Source organism: Perca fluviatilis, chromosome 8 (assembly GCF_010015445.1).
Source record: "Perca fluviatilis chromosome 8, GENO_Pfluv_1.0, whole genome shotgun sequence".
Taxonomy (NCBI): Eukaryota; Metazoa; Chordata; class Actinopteri; order Perciformes; family Percidae; genus Perca; species Perca fluviatilis.
In genome coordinates, this window is record NC_053119.1 from 22,781,037 (window position 1) to 22,805,052 (window position 24,016).

A 24,016-nucleotide genomic window follows, 5' to 3' on the forward strand; every position below is an offset into this window, starting at 1 on the left:
GAATTTGCAAATTGATACCCTCTGTGAATGTCCTGAGGTGTGGATGTATATGTGCATGTGTTTCTTTTCACGTAAATGAGCTTTTTGGTTTTTGGGGGTCTCGCTTAGAGGTCATGACCATGGAAAGGTGACATCAGAAATGTACCACAGCATTCTTCAAAATTAGGGGTTTCATTGGTGAGCTTTGTCTATGCTCTGACCCACTGGAGAAATGTGTACTTCACAATCATCTTGGGCTTTTCAAATGTCTAGTTTTGGCTAAAAAATATTCACTTTAGAATGATATAAAACAGAGAAAAGCAGAAACACTAGGGTAGAAGGGATTTTTTTTAAACAACTTAAACGATGCATTGAGTAATTAATTAAATTGTGAAACAGCTAAAAGATCAATTGTTTCAGCACTAGGGCTGAGCGATTAATTGCATTTGCAATAAAATTGCGATTTGTTAAAATTAGATTTTCTAATCGCAAAACCTGTGATTAGTCTCTGGTCACGTGACACGCCAGAGTAAAACATTTTGCAAAGAAAGCATCAACTTGCCAAGTTGCTGCGCAGCGTAAGGTATTATTGTGCAAAACCTGCCCTGCTAACATTGCTACTTCACGGGGCAACACTACTAACACTAACCTGTATCAGCACTTAAAAAACCCATCACAAAGCCATGTACGATAGTTGCATAGCTAAAATCCCGAACACCATGTATGTCAAGTAAGCAAATACCACCTGACGGGGATCACTGACCACATAAGCATAACTTCATATGACCGCGCTGTACTTCAGAACAGAACGTGGAAATTACTCAAGGAGTAACATAGTTTATTGTGAAAGATATGATGCACCTCAGTACGGTGACCAAGCCTGGGCACACGGCTTTGATAAATACACTGGATAAGCGGTACATGTACACTTCATTTCATCAATATAATAACATACAGGCCTGGCCTACAGGAAAGAACAGTTCATGTTTATTCTACCTTATATTGTGTTGGTCATACGATACAGTGATTTATTGTTTGTCTTTGTTGAATAATACAGCAGATAAAGAGCTTAAAAAATTCACATTTTAAATCACAATTGCAATATTGGTTAAAAAAAATTTGATTATTTTCCAAAATTGTTCAGCTCTATTCAGTACTAAGTTAGATCACGGCCCTGATGCTTTCTGTATTTATTCGAGTTTTGTCTTATCTTGGTTTCCTTACACGATCCAAGGTCAGATTCATTAGGGCCCATGTATGTACATGTGTTGGTCTTACTGGTGATTATTGATGGCTTTTTGCTGCATTATATCCCAGATAGGCTCCAGCCCCCTCCTCCTGTGACCCCCTCATGTGAATAAAAGTAGAGTGCGCCCTCTTATATTAGCTCAGTATTCCTCTTGCTGCCTGGATGTGCTGAGACTTAGTGTGTGCTTTACCCCCCATTGGCCCACATACACAGATAATGAGGACAATAGTTTTGCTCAGAGACATGTGTGCCTAATGTAGTCCTTTTATGTGGGAAAGTGGAACTCTATGGAGATCGGAGAGAAAGGGAATCATTGTGTTCCCGTTTTCTTTCTGTCTGTCTCTCAGGCGTGCAAAATCAGTAGCCATAATACACCCCTATAAGGCTTAATAATTCAATATTTCTTGTATTGATTTTTATTAGAATTGTATCGTGATGGTTTGACTTTATCTTGTTATCCTTTTACAAAATTCTGTCGTCGAAATGTATGATTTCCACCCCAATTTAATTCGACATTACAAAAAATGAGTGAGGTTTTTGTTTACATGTGTGAGGAGTTTTGTCTGATGTAACGCATTACTGTGGAGCACAGTTGCAGTAGCCTAAACATCAGTCTGTGCATTTTATATGAACTCTTGTGTGATCCAGTTGAAATTATGTAATACATAATTTATCACAGTTTTTAAAACTAAATTGCCATTGTGATATATGTGTAGAAATATAGCTCATTTTGTATATACTACCTCTTATGGCAATCTATCCAATAGTTGTTGAGATATTTCAGTCTGGACAAAAGTGCTGGACCAACCGAGTGTCTGACAAACTAACGTTGCTTGGTGCCATGCCAGTAGCATTGCTAATAACCAGATAATAGTGAATACTTGCCAAATCAAGATACTTCACACTGGTTGAAAATTCAGCAAATCTAATATTGCCATAAAGCTGCCATGCCATTAGTTTGCAACATTGCTTGCAATGACCTAAAAACACAGAGATATTAAAGGGATAGCTACCTCCATAAAATGTATGCTGGCAGAAAAAATCATCTCACAGTATGACTGTGAGATGACTATTGGCTAATCTTTTGAATAATCAACAAGTATTTTAGAGAAAGCAGCTGTATACACTGTGAACACTTGTACTGTATCATTACTCCTCATGTACATTCCCTGGACGACTAGTCAGTCACATTAACCTAAGGATGCCCCCCCACACACACACAAACACACACACCCACGCATATAGATGCGCACACATACATCCGCACACCCACACACTAATATTGAGGTCAGATTGAGAGATAGAGACAGAACCCCCATCATGGCACACCCTCCGGCTACCTCTCTGTGAACTGTTCGCTCATGTAGAAGATCCATCTGCCCAGAGAGATGGCAAGAAAATAGAGACGGATGGGGATAGAAGCAGAAAAGGATGACACACACACACACACACACACACACACACACACACACACACACACACACACACACACACACACACACACACACACACACACACACACACACACACACACACACACACAGGCAGCATCCAAAAAAGACAGAGGTGGAAATGGGATTTAGAAAAAAGGAGGGAGGATGCCAGATAGAGAGGAGAAAGGGGGGTGAAGGAAGGCAGATCTGTTCGGCGTTGCCCTGAGATACAGAATGTCGTAATAAAGCAATTGGGAGAGAGAGAGAGAGAGAGAGAGAGAGAGAGAGAGAGAGAGAGAGAGAGAGAGAGAGAGAGAGAGAGAGAGAGAGAGAGAGAGAGAGAGAGAGAGGGAGGGAGGGACTAATACAGAGGTTTAAAAAGGGGAGGAGAGTGTGCCTCAAGGAGAAAGACACTCAATTTTCCTGTTGCTGTGACAAGCCAACACCCCTCTGCCTGCAGAAAGTGGAGCGTTCCAGCTTGCTTTGGGCTCTGTTGTTGTGCAGAGCTGCAGAAGGCCTGATAGAGCCAGCTAGACAGACGAGAAGGAAGGGAGGGATACGTAGACAGAGACAGACACACACTGTGGATCTAGAGCTTGTGTTATCGTTTGATTACCAATTCAACCAGCGACACCAGAGAGGAAGGAGACAAAGGGAAGAGGAAGACAAAAAGTAGCTTCAGTAAAAGCAGGGGAAGTAAAAGAGAGGCAAGGTGAAAGAGGAGAAGGAAGGAAGGAAAGGGAGGGAGGAAGGAGGCTGGGGGCATGAGGAGGGGCGCCTGACTGACATTGCTGCTCTCGCTATCAGCTCACACACACACACACACCGATGTAGGCAGACACACACGCATTCAGCCAGATTATGCACTGCACAGTAGCTGCTCTTTTTTATCCTTTTGCGGAGCCTTGTCCTCCATCCTTTCTTCTCCTCTGAGCAAGAGGACAAGAGCGACAGAGAGAGGAGGAAGAGGAGGAGGGAAACGGAGGAGGAGGAGGAGGAGGAGGAGGAGGGAAGGCATTAACCCTTTACTCTCCTTTACTCAGACACACAGCAGAGAAAGATAGGGGGAGAAGAGTGAAAGAAAAAAAAAAGAGAGAAAGCAGCTTTCTGTTCTATTTCGCCTTCTGCTGTGGTCCCTCGGCCAGCGAGCGGCTAACAGGCACCGCTCATGTCCGTGAACTCGGAGAAATCCTCGTCCCCCGAAAGGTAACACCTCCTCCTCCTCCCCTCTGTCCTTATCTATCATTTCATCCCCATATGTCTGCGTGCATGTCCTTCTGTCTGTCTGTTATTTTGCATTCTTCATCTCTCCCCAACCCCCTCAGCACCTCCATGTTTTGTATCCTCTCTCTTTCTGTTTCTGTCTGTGTATCCTTCTTCTATTGTCTGGGTCACAGCAGTCTGACTGTAGTGAGGATGAAAAAACGCAGTATTTCATTGTTGTATTGTGCTGTAACGTTTCAGTTGGCTGCTAAAACGGAACATCCTTCGTACATACATCTATATTACACAACCTCTTTTAAAATCATAATCTCTTTCACACTCTTCTACACAGACACACACTCGAGCTGCTGCCGCCTTCTGTGGCTACAACAACTATGACAACAATAACAAGAACACACAAACACACACACACACACACACACACACACACACTGTCTCTTTATGGTGCTGGAGCACAGAGCTTACACAGCAAGAGTGTCAACACACGTCAACATTAGCACAGCCAACAGCAGCAGCAGCAGTGCATCTCAGCAGCGATGCAAGACAACAGCTCGCCACATGACGCACCTTAGTGCATAGCTTTACTGAACAATGATACCTCAGAATGCCACACAACTTCTATACACACACGGGCAGTTTTATCATATTTGGACCAGCTGTAATGCATCAAAGATTTACATATTTACACATTGTGAAACAATGTCATCAAATCAAATCAAGTACCGGTGATAAGCATGAATAGCAAAGTCACAAGGCACCACCAACCACATGGCACACTGTGGCTAATGAAAATACACACACAGACAAAGACACACACAAGCATCATTTCAAATTAGTCTGGACAGTTTATTCACAACATACAATGAGTATCATGCGTATTTAGGCTAGCCATGGCTCAGAAGCCATTCCATCCTTGTTATTCAATAAAGATTAATGGCCTCTTTAATCATTTGTACCTATTCGTGTCAAATTAGACCCTCACATGCACAAGATCAAAGTGAGCACCTTTGCATTTCTTACAGGGTTGCTTGGATGATCCTGATTTAGAAAATCTCTGTTGTTGTAATGGTTTATAGGTCTGGGTGTCACTGCAGGTGTAACTCAGCCAGTTAAGTTTTTGTTGTTGTATTGAAAGGCAGACGATGAGAGAAATGTTTGAGAACAAAGGCTTTCTTGTTGGTAGTTTCCATCTCTGTTTTGAGCAGTGAATCTAAACGCGAACCGGTCAGAGTAGTGATATGTGTCCAAACAGCTTTACTTCATGCATAAGAAACCGTATCCATTCAGATTTAATCGGACCAAGCCCACATTCTTCTTTCAGTGTGCAAATGCGGAAAGAGCTCGATTTGACGGGTGCTCGAGGGTGAGGAGCAGGCAGACTGGATGACTCAGGTAGCCACTGATGCTGTGCCAAGTACGATCAGGCAGAGCTGCTGCCATCCACACAACGTAGCGCCAGGCCCCAGACTGGCACACTCAAACACAGCACAGTGGGCACACAGATAGGCAGAAGTAAATGGGCACTAACAATATCAGGCATTATTACATGGGCAGTTGGGCACAGAGGAGAGCAGCCTTACATTGGCAGTTTTGGATGGACATGAAGTGACGTTTAATTTGGAGGAGCAGGCAGCAGCAGTAGACGCGTTTACACAAACTGTAGAAAAGCATCTAAGAATGAATGGATATATTGAAATGATCATACTAACTCATATGTTTAGCATCTAGACAAGGAAAATAGGATTCCTGACACACACACACACACACACACACACACACACACACACACATAAATATAGAGTATCGTCTGGCAGCCCTGGTGTGGGGAGATTTGTGGATTTCATCGCTCGGCTAGTTTTTCCCTTCCTCTATTGTTTGGGTCACAGCTGTCTGACTGTAATTAAGAATAATGCAGCGGTCCCTTGTTGCATCGCTACACTCATACACAAACTGCTGCCCTCTTTTAACATTGCATATGACAACAGTAGCGATGCATGCATTAGCTGTTTTCACCATCTCAGGTTGACCAGTCCGAGAGTATGTGAACAGATGTGTTAGTATAGTCATGAGTGTTTATCATCTTTCCTCTCTGAATTAATTCATAGAAACATGATAACGCTATCAGTTATGAACCTCAGGAATAGACTAGCTGCTAATACCCCCATGCTCAAAGCTGTATTTGAATGCCACAAGCTGAACTGTGCGCCATGGATCAGAGAGGAATCTGCAGCTTTGTGAATGTTGCATACGTAGACAGTTGGGTTGCCTTTTGGGCTGGATATGTGCAGATAACAAACACAGGAGATTCTGCTTTAAGTAGTGTTGTATGCCACTGCCAATATACACGGAGTATATAAAGATAGTACTATACAGAATTTTTCTGAACTCACTTGTTGATTAATGAAGTAGTAAATCAATGGAAAATCAACTGTTTTAACTGTCAATTAATCGCTGATAGATTAATTTAAAGTCATGCAATGTCATTTATTAAGAAAGGGGAAAAAAAGGCCAAATACTTGCCACATTTAGCTTCTCAGATGTAAGGATTTGCTGCATTTCTTTGTTTTATGTCATTGTAAATGAAAAATCTTTGGTTATTGGACTGTTGGTGGAACAAAGCAAGCGACTTAGATATTTCACCTTACCTCAGGCTGCTGTGATGGGTGTTTTTCATGACTTTTGGCATTTCATAATTGATTTAATGGGAAAAAAAAATTATACCTTGATTGATAGTGTTTATAATAATAAGTTACATTCATAATACAAGTTATGGTTATTATATTAACTGAGTACAGACATTATTTGTTTGCTGCAGCATGAACTGATTTGGAAGTTTTACCTATTCTTTAGTTATTTTTAGTGGGTTATATTTGGGTCTATATTGGGCTTGTGTTTTGGGACACACCAGCACAATTTTTCTGTCTACATTACAACACCACACACACACACACACACATACACACACACATACACACACACACACACACACACACACACACACACACACACACACACACACACACACACACACACACACACACACACACACACACACACAGATCTGGAGTGCTTCATTTGGGATGTGCACTAATGTGTTTGTCAACAATAAGGCAGAATGGATTGGATAATTTATGTGTGTTAAACCAAAAGGATGGATGGAGTTGAGCCTGAAAAGCGGCACTGTGACAAATTTCTCTTAGAGCATTTGCATTAGGAAGACGATCCCTGTTGTGTAACTTGGCACTTGAGGCATGATGGAGATGGATGGAGGACAAGAAGTGTGTGTGTGTGTGTGTGTGTTTGTGTTTGTGTGAGTCTCTCTAAGTATATGTAAGTGTTTTGACATCCTTGTTGCATGTGAACAGCTTAAAGCTTTTTCTGAGGGGTGATGGCACGTCTGTTTAGGTAATAACCGACGCTGTTTGGTGCAGGGCTTATGTCCTTTAAAGAAACTTTCTTTGCTGTAAGGATTAAACAAGTTTGATAAATTAACACCCAAAGGCCAAGAGTTTACCGGCTTTGTTGCAAAGCTGGCTTGTACAGTAGCTCCTGTAGTTGATGAAAGGTAGAAGTGCTAAGAGCTGGTGGGTAACCTCACTGTCTTTAATGCTGATCGTCTCACCTTCAGTCAGTGTGTATTCTGGGGTCTGTGTGTTTAACTAAGTGTCATGCTACAGCAGAAAATGTCACGTCCACTTCAAAGAGCACACATAGATAAAATATGACTAATTGGTTTATTGTCTGAAATCCACATGTCATCCATATGCATGATTCGAGCATTCTTGTACGGTATACCTGTGCTTGTGGTTCTATGGCTGTACATTGTAAGTGTGATTGGATGATGCATGGTTTTACTGTGATAACTGAAACTGCCACTCTTCACGGACACAGAAAAGAAAGAGGGGAGGAGGAGCAAAGAGAAGGAAAGAAAAGGGGGGAAGAAATAACAACTGAGGGAGAAGGTGGGAGGTAAAATGAGATAGATCCAGAACTATTAAGGCTTGCATCACAAATCCAGATTGATTGACTAAACATTGTCTCCCATTATCTGATATTAGGAGGTCAGAAGGAGCAGCATAGACACACCTGCCTCCCTTTTTCTCCTTATCTATGACTAACAGCTCTATGACACTAAAAAGGGGTGCAACTATCGATTATTTTCAATATAAAAAATTTTTTTAAACTCAGATTTTATTGATTTTTAGTATAAAGAACAAAGAGCACAGCGTCAGTGGGGTACATGTTCTTAGTATTAATACTTAAATGTCTCTGACATCAAAGTTTTTGGTGGTGACTCTATTGTGATTGGTATAGAAAAGTTTTCAGAGCCTAAGGTGATGTCTTTAAATTGCTTATTTTAACACAAAAAAATAATCAAGTTAGAACCGATTATTCAGTTGAAAGAATTTCCATAATTGATCAATCATTTCAAACAAAAGTTCCAGTTTCTCACATGTAAGGATTTTTTTGCTTTTCTTGAAATATCTTTGGGGTTTGGACTGTTGGGTGGACAAAACAAACAACTTCACGATGTGGCTTTGGGCTCTGGGAAATTGCAATGAGCATTTTTCTTTCTTTTATAGATTATATGATCCGCTTTGGCATTCTTATTTAAAAAATGACGAACAATTAATTGATCCAAATTATTTGCAATTAATTTTCAGTGAATCTACTAATCGATTAATCGACTGCTTTTCTCAGCTTTCAAAGTAAACCAAATCTGCGTATTACAAAAAAATCAGAAAGCGATTAAATGTAAGGAAAAGATAAAAGGGAGGAGAACAGGGCAGATAGAGCAGCAGAGGATGCTGTCTAAAGTATTGGAATGTGTCCAGTCGATCAGTAAGCCAGGCCAATGCATCAGACAACATCACATCCAGCTCTGGTAGATTGTGTGATGGCAGCTATCACATTCACACAGTATATGTAGCTTCGACTGGCCTAAATGGCCTCCACCATCTTCTCTGGTCCATCTCACACACACACACACACACACACACACACACACACACACACACACACACACACACACACACACACACACACACACACACACACACACACAAGCCGCCCCAGCAATGCAGGGACATGACAATAGCTAATGAAGCGTGGCAGGGAGATAGCTAGCAAACTAGCCTGCCTGCCCTGCCTGTCTGGCTTCCTGGCCCCCATTATCTCTACCAGCCCACCAGCCCCCTCTTTGTCTGGAAAAAAGGCAGGTGATATACCTCTACTTTCTCTCCGGCCACCTCCTTTTTTTTACTGTTGTTTGGCCTCCAATCTCCATTTGGGACAGACGGAGAAGGTGACATCCTCATACATGCTATCTTTTCATCCCTCCAAGGCCTTTTAGTGATGTAGCAATGGTAAATAAAACTGCATGTGGGTTCATGTCTAGTCAAAACTGGTCCGAAATATACAGGCCTGGCAAACAAGTCTATCCTGACTGCATAGCACAGAATTTCCACCCGGCTCAATGAAATCCTATGTGGTTAATCAGTAATAGGAATCACTGACTCAAGCATCGAGCAGCCAGGAACAAGACACCTCATAAGTAGTGTGTCGAACGCAATCGTCATGGCGATACCCCCAAGGAGTGGGTCATGTGAGCCGGACCCAGGCACCTGATCTAGCGGGAGTGCCTCGGCAGGGTTGTGGTGTCAGTGAGTGTAGTATTGGGTCAAGGGTCACACCGTGGCTGAAAAATCTATATACTGCAGGGTGATACTGTTAATGTGGTGTGTGAAACTGGAATCACTTCTAATTATTAAAGAATATCCTTTTGTTAAGTTATTACGTGCACCTACACTACGACGACAAAGAAAGAGCAATACTATTTTGCTACTAATACTAATAGAGCGAAAACCCTTTGACATTAGTTGACCTGTAATGTAACAGCACCCATTGTGAGCACATCTGCATTCCACAAAATATTCAGTTGGATTTGGCAAAAGCTTGGAGCAGATTACCACTAAAATTATACTTTAAACTTACTTTGTATAAAAACAGTAGGAATTTTGCCATTGGATCCACATGACAAGCAGCATATCATTTTATTCTGTTTCTACCGATTTAGACCTAATCCAGTGCTCCCAGTTTTTGTTGACTCAGTATGTTTACATATACAGCCTTCCAGTCTTTCCTGTGCTGCTCTGGTCATGTCCAATCGCTCACTCTTTGCCCTTTCTATCTTTGCATCTTTTCACTATCTTCTTCTATTACTGTCTTTATTCTCTCTTCTTATTTAGCCCTTTTGTTTTTAACTTCCTATATCCCTTGGCCTACTGGTTTTGCTTCCATTTGGGAGGGTTTTGGTTTCTCTGTTGGAACCAGATCTTATGCAGTACTAGTCTTATAACTCGCGGTGGCATTGGTCACGTTCATTGTTGTTGCTGAAGAAGAGTTAGGAAAAAAATCTTGATAATAACGTGCGCCACTTGTTGCATTTGTGCAAGATTGAAAGTAACAAAATGAGATTTTAACCCAGCATGAATTTATGAATCTGTAATCTAAAATGCACTAAATTTCTTTTACTACACACATCTCCTCTTTGGTAACAAAAACAATCTTACTCTGGGTCCATAAAGTAGCATGCTTGCGTTGTTAGTATATTGTTATATTGCCACCAACTGTGCAACAGGAGGAACCCATTGGATTTAATAAGCCATTCCAACAATTTTAATAATAAGCTGTATTCCCATTACGCAACAAGCGCTTGTCGAAGGAAAAATGGGATAAAAAAACATTCCCCTTTAGTTCCCCTATCTTACGGTGTAATGTCTTTAGCTGCAGTGTGGATAGTTAGCATGCAGCTCCGGCCTCTCTCTCATTATTTTACAGCTATCTGACATCAACGTATTAGTCTTTCTGGAGTCGGCTGTACTGCTACGACACTGTAAGTTGTACTCAGCAGAAACAGGGAAATGGAGGAAGAGTGAGAGAAGGGGGAGAGGGAAGAAATAGGGAGGACCAAATGTTAAATTTTTTTGGAGCAGAAGAATTTCTTGGTACAAGGATAACCAGAGGAATGAACTCATAAGAGGGACTTAAAAAGAAATGATAAAGCCTTAGGAAGAATTCTGAAGAGCGAAAGACCAAGATAGAGACATAGAGAGCAGAGAACAGGAAAGGACAGGAGAAACCTCAGGAGAGAGCCAATGGAGACGGCTGAGGAGCCTCAGATAGACAAAGATAAAAAGCAGAAGGGGAAAGGAGAGGAGGGAAAGTGAGGGAAGATGGAGGGAGAAGATAGATGGCTCTCTGCAGACTTGCGCAGTGTGTTGGGTAATGCTAGGTCACCGGGGGACTAATCTCTACTGATGCTGCAGCGTTGAAGCAGTGGAATGATAATGGCGTTTGTGTGTGTGTGTGTGTGTGTGGGGGCGGCTTGTGTTTGTTTGTGCGGCTTTGCATATGGATGTGTGTGAAAAGATAATTCGTTTGCATTTGGAGCTACCACTTTTTGTCTCCTCTTGTCTGCTGCTACAGTCACACACAAACATACACAAACAGACACCTTATGCCCTGTAGGACTGAGTCATTCGTCTGCTGTTTAACTGATAACAATATTCATCTGTTGTGTCGGAGAACACTGTTCGACTGTTTTCTCTTCCTGCAGCATGGTCATGGGTGTTTTTTTGTTGTTGGTCCACATCAGCCCTGCGTGGGTGGGGTTTGTAGAGCTCTGGACCCTTGAAACACTTCCAGATTGTCAACAACATGCCAGCTCTGCACGCTCAGCTCCCACTATGGCCTCTAGTTTAACATCAGTCAAGTGGCGGTAATGTCCAATAATGCCACGCCTGTGTGTCTTCCTGTTGACGCTGGCACACCCGGGCTGGGTATGGCGATCCTGATGTGGGTACTCTCTCCCCCATTATCAAGAGAGAGTCACTACGCACATAGCCCCTATGATATTATACGAATAATCTAACATGAGAGAAAAATATAATAAACTGTGTGTGTGGCTAAACCAGAACTTTTATTAGGCCTACTATATGACTAATTAGGAGAAATGTGGACATGGTCACAAGTAGAGATGCACCGAATGACCCGGCTGGTGACCGGAATTGGCCGATTTTTCACGTGATCGGCCACGACCGGCAACCGGCCGGTCAGTCTGACATATGCCGATTTGATGCCGGTCAAATGCTGTAAATAAATAACATTGTAAAGGCTACCATACACAATGCATAGGAATTATATATAGGCTAGCAAATAATAACAATAAACCCACTATTAATTCTATTATCTTAATGTAGTGTAACTACTGTAGCATGTAAATAATGCACATAAAATACAAACATGAGCAAGGGTGTTCAACAATCGCCATTATATCGAATCAACAGCCACGTGCAACCTAGCTAGCAGGTGAAGAACACAAACAACGAAATCACCAGCTAACAATGAACTGACAACATAAGTTCTACCACTTACAGTTCTCAAGGACGCACACACGTGATCTCCGCTGGCTAGTTATCCCTCGGACAGCGAGTCTCTTTTTCTTTCTCTCACTTTTCCGCCGTGTGGCGCGTGTGCCCGCTCGCGGTGTGAAGCGCGTGTCCGCGCTATTCTCCGACATGCACTCTAAAGGCCCTGACACACCAACCCGATAATCGGCCATCAGACAGTCTAGCGACGTCGGTGACTCGAGTCTGTTCGGTGTGTTCCGTGCCGTCGTCCGTCGGAGGAGCCGTCGGCCTTCATTTTCACCAATCTGACCAATCCGGAAATAACCAGCGGGATGAGTGATGAACGCCTCTCAAAATCTGACGAAAATCTTTTAAACTGACGACTTGGTCGATCTGAAATGAAGACGGATTCAGCAACTGTATGGCCTATTTCTCGCTTAAAATGTTTTCAGAAACACGTTTCAGTGAACTATTTTCGTAAAATACGAGATCGTATTTCGAACAAGCCTCCATTTCTATCTGCTGGAGAAGCCAGACCCATGTGATGCGTTGTCATTTCTGGTTTGCATTTTTTCTATTACGTCTCGCGCACGGGCAGAACGTACGCTCAAGACGGAGTCGCTTCGGTGTGTTCCAAGGCACTTTTTGGACTTCGGGGAGCTGGCTGATCAGTCCGACTGCCTTTTCTGCCGACGGTCAGCCGTCGGTTAGTGTGTCAGGGGCTTAACAATCACTGCTACAAATGCATTACCTGTTTTCCCTGTTTTCATACAGAAGTTTAGTTTGCTAATATTTGCGGGTGTTCGCAGTTATCTATCAGTTCATTTTAGTTTACATAGTATGTTAAGTCACTAAGTGGTTAAATTAACCCTGCCTTCAATTGTATATTGAAGTCCCTATAGGGATTTTATTGAAATATTATACAGGTCCTGACATAATAAATTAAGTGAACTAGTGCTTGTGCCTTTTCCCAAGAACTTATTGATAGCTTTTCCCAACTACTGCTACAGCTTTTCTTTTTCATGCAGGCCTGCTGAATACAATAACCCATATCCTGCTTACGTTGTTGACGTATTGAAATATATTAAATTATTAATTAAGTTTATTAGGCTACTTAATAGAATAAAATACTAAGATCGGTGGAGACACTAGAGCTGGGTAATATATCGATATTATATTGATATCGAGATATGAGACTAGATATCGTCTTAGATTTTGCATATCGTAATATGGCATAAGTGTTATCCTGGTTTTAAAGGCTGCATTACAGTAAAGTGATGTAATTTTCTGAACTTACCAGACTGTTCTATTATTTGCCTTTACCCACTTAGTCATTATATCCACATTACTGATGATTATTTATCTAAAATCTCTTTGTGTAAACATTTTGTGAAAGCACCAATAGTCAACACTACAATATCGTTGCGGTATTTGGTCAAAAATATTGTGATATTTGTTTTTCTCCATATCACCCAGCCCTAGGAGACACGTTGCCTTATATTAAGTGTTTCCCAGTTTTAGTTAAATATTTGTTTGTCTAAACGCTGTTGGATGAAAGTGGTGAGCCAACATACAAACACATATAAAGTTCTGTTAAAAACTCTAATAATGTTTATGATATCCGTAGCCTAATACAGGGACAACCCACACATGTCATTATTTTTAATTAGCTCTACCTTTTACAACTGGCTTTGCACATGACACCGCTGGTCTTTCTGTGGCCTAACCCTTAACAGCAATATGTAAAGCTTTGAGGCCAGACACACTGGTATGCTAATGAGCTGACATTCAAATTATATAATAAAATATTTTTGGTAACAGTGTCTGGAAGCTTAATTGACATTGGATGTCTTTTCAGAGTGCTCAGAGTGTATTTTAGGTAACAAGTTAGTTTCAACAGTCATACAGATGGAGGCGTGTTAATGTGTTGAGGGTGTTGCATTTCAGATCTGTATGTGAGATATTGTGTGTGCGTTTGTGTATAAAAGATGCATCTGGGCCTCTGTTATAGTATGTGTGGGGATTAGTGCCTATATGCTTAAACACTTCAAACTCGAAGCAGGCATTGAGACGGATCCTTGGCAGGTGGGTGTCACAGTCCCACGTGACTTTTGCTGGAATTCAAGGCTGGGCTCTTCTGTCCCTCCACTGTTGTGTCCGTGAGTCTACAGCAGAGAGCGGGAGCTACTGTACAGTGTCCTCTGTTCGTCCGTCCATCACTCTTTCCTCTCCCTATGGAGTTAAGCTCGTGTCTGACCACTAAGAAGAAATGGGGTCTGGCTTTGTGCGTGCTCCGCCTGCGTCACAGGGCCCTCCGAAACAGGTAGAGTGGGGAAAAAATAAGAATAAGAATGAGGGAAATAAAGTATCGGAAGGGGTGCTGGATCGAAAAGACCAATAGGCAATTTTACAGACGGCGTGGGAGTTCCCATTTTCAGCTACAAACAATAAAAGACAACAGTAGGCAAGCTGTCTATGGAGTGTATTTATTTTGAGGGTGGATTTGCTGAGTTCTTTTTTTCAGAAAGAGATAAACATTGTTTAAAAAAACACTGTGATGACCAGATATATTACTTCAAAAATGTTAATGTTTTTCAAGCACTGAAAGCTTTTGTTATTTTGCTTTTTGTGTTGCTGTTGGCACGTTTGACTTTCTTATTTTGGAGTAGACCACACTCATTATAGCATCACAATTTAAATTCAGTCGCTTTGTGTCCAATCTCTCTCTGTAAAAATAGAGAAGAGCAGCGCGGCTTCTGTGGTCTGTGCAGCTTCAGGTAATCATAATGGACGCGCTCTGCTGCGGTGATGCTGCAGCAGACGTGTCACAACTCAGGCTTGTGCTCCTGTACTGTATGTACTGTATTTCTGCCGTAGTTTTGGTTTTCTACCGCTGATGTAGAGCAGCGTATAGCCGCTTCCCAAACAAGGCTCTCTGTCTGTCAGAAGTTCTGAGGTACTACCATATCGGCAGAGCAATAATGTAATGCACAGCCGACTACTGTGCAGGTGGATTTTTCTGAAATGTTATGACTTTATTCTTGTAATATTATAACTTTTATTTTTCCCAAAATATCATGACTCCTCCAACTCTCAGAGAACACAGATGAGCTGAGTTATATTTTGAATGTGCAGAACTTTTTGAACATGAGCAGAAATCTTGTTGAAACACATCTGCTATTAAAGTCCAGGGGTTTAATGTATCCATGAGGTGAATAAGCATGCACATTTAAAGAGGTTATTTCTCCAACAAAAGACGCAAAAGAGGAGGGAAGAGTACATTATGCCTTAATGTGTACTGACTCGGTCAGCAAAGATAGTGAGGAAAAAGTTGATCTACGGGAGAATACATAGTTCAACGCAATACAAAATGCCCTTGAGCCTTACTGCATTATATAAAAATATAGTTTTACATTTTGAATTGTCATCTGTTTCCCTTAACATAAATAAAGATATTTACAGCATAAATTGATGCAGAAAAAGTTAGAACTTGGTGCCAAAAATTCACCAGAATGCAGGAATTTTTGCAGGAAGGTTTAATGCTCAAGGTTTTCTGGGTTAGGACCCCAGACCCCCACATCACATCACAAACAAACAAAACCTTTGCTTTTGGGTTGCCTGGCCAGCTGTGATTAAGCCAAATGTTTGTGTCATCTAACTAACATCTACAAACTGGGCAGCTGAACTGAAAATACTGATCACGGCTATTAACAAACTAGCCAATCGCCGTTTTTTTTTTGTCTGCTCTGTGTGTATTGCGTTCAGTTTATTTTAATGGGTCCGGGCTAAGCCCCGAACCTCATCAAGTCCTAGAAACGCCCCTGGATATGTAACACCAGAGAAGGTGCAATGATCGCTGCTATTTCTTGCTTTCTTGTTGCATGGTTTTGATGTATTGTTGTGAAACCCATCAAAACATCAATTTAAATTCAACAACTTTGATTTTTGTCTTTCTATTAAGATTTTGCAGAGAATAAGCTAAATAATAATGTGATTTTTTAATACAGTGAATACCTCTGTGGAAATTAAATTTGGACAACATCAATGTGGTTTTAGACACATACATAGAAAAACGTCAATCCACATTAAAGCATTAAAACACGCTGTCCATTTCTGCTCTTCCTTGGATTGGCAGGTGTCTATTTGACCTCTTATTGTAGTTCTGAGGGACAGTTGGATACAGATCACGTTAATGGTGACATTGATTTTGATTGGCAGTGATAAATAGAAATGATTTAGAGCCTGCTTTAGAAAACTAATAAGGTCTTGTTACTTTTCAGGAGGATTATTGTTACTGTACCTAGCTCAAGATGAGGCCTTTGCTATCAATGAAGCCCCCTGGGAGTGGTGAGCAAGGCTGCTGTGCTAATAATTAAGTCTCAAATTGCAAGTACATGATTCCTCTGTGTTGCTTGTAATTATGGTGGATTTGGGCAGATTAAATATCTTTTCTGAAAAAAACCTACATTTCTCATAAGTACTAAAAGTAATTTATTAATACACAGGATTTCATGTTGCCGTTGTTTTTAGCCACAATCCAAGTACAGAAAAGCATGCATAAAGAAGCCTGATTTGTGTAAAAAGATATAGTGATGCATGATGGTGACAATGGTGGACTTAAGGCACATTCATTCATTCAGGCTCATTGTAAATCTGCAGCCAAAGGAAAGCTCCATTTTATGCAAAGTTATTGATATTGGTCTGTCACTAGTTGTTGTGGCTATTTTTAGTTTAATGATATAAGATTCACAAAATGTCTTGCAGCGTGAGTCAATGTAGCTACACGCTGCCAGTATATTAGGTTTATTGTCCAGCCTAATAGAAGTATATGTAGGGTTCTGATCCTTTAACATCCTTGCTTCCTGTTGAGAATGTCATTATCTAGGCCATGTAGAGCACCACAGGTGATGACATACTTATCTACTTACTATCTACTTACTAATATCACATCGGTGAATAAGAGAAGACAGTTGAAGGCTGTGTATTTACTGTATATGTGCCTACAGTATGTTCGTATTGGCATTTTACATACATGCACATAGCCCCTCATGACACTCTCGCTTTTCTGAAACTGAGTGTGGGCGGATGTGACCTCCATAACACCAGGCTTTGTGGCTGGCTGACGTCACTGGAATGTATAAATACAGAATGCAGTGAATGAGTGCACTATAGAGAAAGGAGTGCAAAGTTTAAAATGCACCGCACAATAAAATATAAAGCAGATACCCGTCGGCTCAGTGTGTATGAAATGTTGTTAGTTGTTTCTATACTGAGCAGAAGAAACCATGAATCCCAGACTAATGGCTTTTTGTACAACAGAGCAGAGAAAACGCATGAATGTGATTTTCTTGGTGTGCATGTATGTTTTTGTGTTTTTGGGGATGTGGATGTTGGTCTTTGTGTTCAGGAGATAGAAATGTGCTTGTCCCACTCGGTCTGCAGTCATGTCACTTGACTTCCACTGCCTCAGGCGTTGTGTCTTTGTGTGTTTTGTGTACACATGCGCACATACGCCACCCCACCAGCCATGTAGAGCAGTGCTCCTGTTTTCTAATGCAAATTTTATTCCAAGTCAACTGGGTTTATCACAAGGGTTTTCCATGCAGCCACGAGTGTCTACCTGCTGCACGTTTATTTTAGTGCACCAGCATCTCTACATTTGTGCGTTCAATCGAGGATTGTATGGATGTTGCTTTTTAACCTTTGTTGTTTGTCATCTTTAAGTGTGTGCACATTTGTTCCCCTGTGTATACGTGTACGCTGTGCATTTTATATCTACTTGTAGAGTTCAGTCAGTGCAGGGTAGCATGTGGTTGCCTGTGTGGGAATTTCAACAACAGTCGATTCAGCCTCTATAGATTGGTGTGGCCTGAACCCTGCGGCACAAAGCAGAGTATTTATATTTTTCTGCGTCTATTAATAGAAGCTACAGTATTTAGCTTAATCATCGAGAGTTGAAAAAAAACACACACTCTAACCCCATTATAATCATAACTAAATTATGACTTACATTCCAGTTTTTAGCCATTCAGCTGATGCTTTTATCCAGAGTGACATACAGCACAGTGTGTGAGGTGGAAGCAGGTCATTGTCTTGTGTAACAACATCTCAGCAGGATGCAAGGCTATCGATGAAATGCATGTTATTTGCTGTAAAATGCATCGATTCATTTAGTTGCATTGTGTATATATTTTTTATTTTTTTAGAGCTAGCTAGACTGTCTTGGTTATGAAGCTACTTTATCGGTCACTGTGAAGAAGAAGAAATTGTTACAGCAGTTCAGGAAAGAAGAGGTAGATGCAAATGGGCAATCCATACGAACATGAATAACAAGAAAATAGAAATTAAAAGAAAATTCTACCTCCATTAAAAGAAAAAAAACTTTTGTGCAACTGTGGCTGCCAAAGTGCTGTATAATGGTTATGTAAGGTGTGTTATTATCTTATCTAATAATGGTAATACTTTTCTATTGATTGTGCTTTGAGGAACCAGTGATATTCCACCATCTCTCCTGCCTTCTCCTTGATGGTAACATGTAGAATCATTGATGAAGTTGACCCCTAGTTCCGTGCTCTGGCAAAGAGTTGCAAGTCAATCTTATTACACTGTTTAATTCATCTTTCTATAAGACCTGTGTACCCTTTTGCATTATTCTCATTGATGCATCTGGTGATACATGAGTCATCAGAGGACACTTGGCAACAGATCCACCACACATTTTAACCATACGGTGCACAGTATTCCGGTACAACTTTGTCCCTCATTTTGTGGTAAACCTGCAAGCTTCTAGCCCAGCTTGATGGGCTGGATGGATTTGAAGGCACTTCAAAGTAAAGGTTGTGATTTTGATTCAAGTTTTTAAAGTCAATTCAACCATGTTAAATCTGCCTCGTCATTCAATACCCAATTTCAATAGCTAAGGAGTAAAGTCTCATCAGAGTCGGTGAACCAATAAGCATGCAGCATGCTTCTACCAAGCTCTAATAATGCTGGTGATTGGCTGTCTAACGTTACACGTTGTAGAGACACGCAGGAAAAACGACGTTACGCACAAAGACATGGCTCGCGTAGTAGGAGCTGAAAATAAAATAAAAAAGCATTTGTGCTGTTAGGAACCTGTATCGAAGTCACGGTATCGGTATCACATTTTTTTTAACGATACCCAGCCAATCATAAATTAAAATATCTAGAGGTGTGGAGTTAGAAAGAATTGAGCTCACCAGACCTTTTGTAGCCCGCTCCTCACCTCCACTTGAGGCTAGCAGCCCAGGGCTACATTTGCCGCATAACACACCTGAATCTCAGACTGAACAATTTAACAGACTGGTGGTCAAGTTAAATTGTGGGTAATGTAGGTGCCAGATTTTGACAAGCGAAGAAGAATGCATAGAAAAAAAGATGATATTTCTGGTTGTGTTAATGGATGTTATACGACAGTACAGGTACTGTTTACGACAATGTTTTTCTTTATGCTCTTGACCGAGGAGTGTGCGCAGTGTGGATGTATAATAGTAACGGCTCAACATGGTGTTTTATTATAAATCCATGGATATGGTGAGCATGTTAACGCACATTTGACGGCATCACCCAGATGTGCCGATCAGTGGGGTGAGAAAAAATAAACTTTATCCCCGCTGCTTTCAAGCAACCTTTAGACTCGAAAGCAGAACGGGATGAAACAATCACTGAAGCAGTTGGCATTTATATTGGCATATTATACACATTAAATATTCTCCTATCTAGCCAAGGTGGAACTAATTGTAACACGTGCACACGTTTTATTTTTTAATATCCTGTTTTTTTGTGCGTGTCAAAGTTGTGAGTTAAATATGATCGTTGAGTATTATAATAAAATGTTTTATTAAATTCAGGTTATAATATATTACATGGTAAATAATTCTTTTCTCAGGCCTGAAATCCACACTAATTTTCCATTATATGGCCGTTTAGTTGGCATTAAATTTCATCTTAGGTGCCATTAAAAAGGTCTTACAAAGTCTTAAATTTAAATTCAAGAATCCTGGGGGTACCCTGCCAATCACAATCGTCTTGGGCGGTGCTAAGCGCCGAGCGGAGCCACGGTGCAGCTGCAAAATAGCCGGGAAGGGAAGGAACTTGTTTTGGTAGAACGTGTAGGTTCAAAGGTTGTTTTAGTCGTGCAACAGAAAACTCAGATTGGACAGATAGTCTAGCTAGCTGTCTGGTTTTACCCTGCAGAGATCTGAAGAGCGGTTAACCATAGTCTTCATAAATCGACCGGAGTTTAAAATTACACCACAAAGAAAGTGGAAGGTAACGGAATTTCCGGCAGAACAAGAGCAATCCCGGAAGTGGAACGTCGTGGATGAAGACTACCCTAGGGCTAATGTTGTCTGGACCTCTTGCCTTGAAAATACCTCTGAAGACAAATTTGTAGTACAGGATTGTGGCAGCAGCCACATTCATAGTGTATGCTGTATGGGAATCTAGCATTGCACCTTGTGATAATGTATTGAATTGATGGCTGGTGGTATGAAACAGGATCCTGCTGAGCCATCAGCTAGAGGTTACGTGGGGGCAGTGCAGGCTTCATCCTGAAAATAGCGTTGAGATCTCAGTCCTCTGCACAGACACATACTCTGGAGGAGAGGAGAGAATGAGTCAGCTGTCCAACCGGGCCAAGATGGAGAGACGGAGAGAATGAAAGATTAACGATGAATCAATCAGAGGTGGAGACTGTTGGAATGGTTAAGCAGAGCTGAAGGACACCCGCGGTCTGAAACCCACGCCTTAACATTGAGAGTGGAGGATGATGCTCTTGTTGCTAAGGAATACCTGTTACCCTGGTGATAACGAGACATGTTTAAGGATGAGTCATCAAGTTTTAACTCAAGAGCTGTCAACTGTTTTATGGCTTCTGAGTGGTCGGAGATGTGTTAGAAACGCTCTGGTTTTCTTTGTCATTATATTATATGCAATTATACTGCAAAAACATTCTTTTTGGTCATGTCTATAAGATTCAGGAAAAATAGAAGAAAAAATGTAATTGCAAAGAAGATATGCAACGAGACAATGGGTTCAAGATGCATTTTAGTCTTTCCGTAATAATGTATTTCCGTAATTATTTATGGCATAACTGCATGTATTTTGGCCTGGCTATAGCAGGCAGATCAAGACTGACAGCAAAGGTTAAAAAAGGCACTCGTAGTTTGTCATTCTCATGTCTTTTCACTGATGTTATCAAGAAAAGAAATTTTTTACTATGTGTCATTAAATGGGGCAAATACGATGAGACCCAGATTCCTTCAAAATGATTGTGGCATTCTTTTAACTGGTTCAGTTACTGATTTTTTGTGGATGGAGCAGTCACCACACACACAAGCAACAAAACCTAGTCAAATCACAACATCAAAGATATGTATGGGCTGGAATACTCGAAATAAATGATGTGTTGATAGGAGGCAGAATAATTCACAATCTCAACCACTTCAACTTACAACAGTAAAGACAGATCATATTCAGTCTTTACTGACATCATCATTTCAAAAGAATCATATCCAGGGAAGCATTTTGACATAGACACTGCTCTAGCTTCCATACCTTTTTTAAAACACCACTGGGAGTGTTATCTATCTGCAGATCCATGGGCCTCAAAACAGTTTCAAAGTGATGGAATTTTACATGAGAATAGCATTTGAGCTATTTACATAGTTATTAAAAAAACTATCAAAAGACATTAGTGATCCACACCGTTGCACCAGGTGACATCTTTCTCCATTACAATGAACATGGGTACCGTCCTGCTGCTGTAAATACTCACAAAAGAACCAAATCATGCTGAAAATTACTCTTACACTATTTGCTTTGGATTGAGTAAAGTTTGATTCAAAACTACAGGGCCCAGCTGTTTTAGCAAATTATTTAGCTTTTAAAAATGTAAGTATGCATTATATTCATGACCTAGTTTTTTTTATAAAGGATTGTATTTTTTATGAAATAGGTTAGAGGGTGAGAGCCAGGGAAGTCCGAATTTATTGAGAGATGGACTAACACGTTGTTGTTTTGTCTTTTCTTGGGATTTCTTGACATTAACCATGATAAATACTATCGCCAGCCTTATCCTTTACACCTGGGAATACCGTCAACATTTAGGCTATGTATGTTGGTTAGGCACTGAGACATGATTATAGCCCGACCATTATTGGATTTTTGAGGCCGATATTGATAGTTTGGAGTTGTAAATATCTTATTACAATATATCAGCCAATAGTAATTTTTTACAATACATTGCATAAACCAACAATCATAATACGGATCCTTGAGATTGTTTTTTTTTTTTTATAGCAATGCGACCAAGATAATATACAAAGACATTTTACATTTAACCTGTCAGTGCTCTCTGGTGGACAAACTATGTAATGGTGACACTTCTAAATTACGATTAAAATACGATGTATCTGCTAATAAGCTAATATTGGCTGATTTATCGGTCTAGCTCTAGTGATTATGCTGTCCATCAACCAGAGCTTCTGATTCTAAACATGTGCCACTGACGTTCAACAGCGTGCAGGATTTCATGCTTACCATGCTCCATCCTCTGTTTAAATGTGTAATAATATATTTTCTCCATTTATTGGCACTAATTTGCACAGTAACAGCATCAGTTTGTTCCTCAACCAAAGAATGTACTTTTACTTTGCCTATGCAAAGTAGCTACCATACGTTTACCCCTCATCATTTCTGTAACTTAAAATCTAACTTGAACTGTTTTTAAATAGTTAAAAGACCAAAAACAAAAGGTGCAAGCTATACACCCTGCAACCTGATACACCATAAGGCAAAGGGTTTTCTGAGCCTGGTACATTTTTTATTTTTGTGCATGTGTGTGTCACAGTACCGTAAAGGTTAACAACCACAACTCTACAGATGATGACTGTCATTTTCCTCATTGCGGGCATACCTGAAAGCTATCCTGGAATTCATTTGTTTTATAGAAGATATTAAACAACATGACACAGTGTTGCAGATGCAATTGTGTAGCTCTCTGTACAGTTGAACAGTGCAGTTCTGGTCTAGCAGGGTGTCTGTAGACTTTGGCAGCCATTAACAGCCTCTGAAGGGGGAGAGGTGGGGAATTACTCTCTGGATCTACTGTATGCTGTGATTTGCATATTTAAAAAAGGATGTAACATCTCACTTTTGTACAAATAAAAGCAGAACAAAAACCAGATCATCACCACCCCCTCAATATCCAGACCTTTTCTGAGTTCAACTAAAGGTGTCTAACTCTGAAACTTTAGTTTCATTGACATGATGACAGTGGATTCTTGTAATTGTTGACACAGAGCTGTATTTATATCAAAATGAATACTTGTTTTGAGGGTAAAGCCAGAAGTTGTTTTACCTGTTTCCTTGCCCTGTCAAGTCAGCAATTTACAGCAGCAAAGCTGTTCAGACAGTGTGGTATGATGAGAAATTTACTGGTAGGAAAAATTGCTTTACGATTGGTGAGGAATTCAGTCTTCAGTGGCGTCTTAAGTCTATCTTCTTCCTGTGGGTTTTGTCAAAGTAAATCACTTTACATCTTTTTTTTTTTTTCCTCAATATTCTCCTCATCCCCCAGCACAGCACAGCGTTTCCACTGCAGTCATGATGATCTTCTGCAGATGATACGGTGATGTCTTCAGGTGTGAATGATGAAGCTGGGACAAGCTTGGTCCTCCGTTGATTAGCAACAAGAC

The 24,016-nt window shown here is 40.7% G+C and overlaps 1 protein-coding gene across 1 annotated transcript in view; it reads left to right on the forward strand.

The window, feature by feature from the left end:
* Positions 1-14,515: 14,515 nt before the first annotated feature.
* The window catches only part of srpk2 (SRSF protein kinase 2), a 42,310-nt gene continuing 32,809 nt past the window's right edge, over positions 14,516-24,016 (forward strand). The window contains exon 1 of the mRNA XM_039808212.1: positions 14,516-14,619. Within this exon, the coding sequence (XP_039664146.1) occupies positions 14,531-14,619 (89 nt within the window). The 5' untranslated portion in view covers positions 14,516-14,530. The remainder of the gene's footprint in view (positions 14,620-24,016) is intronic.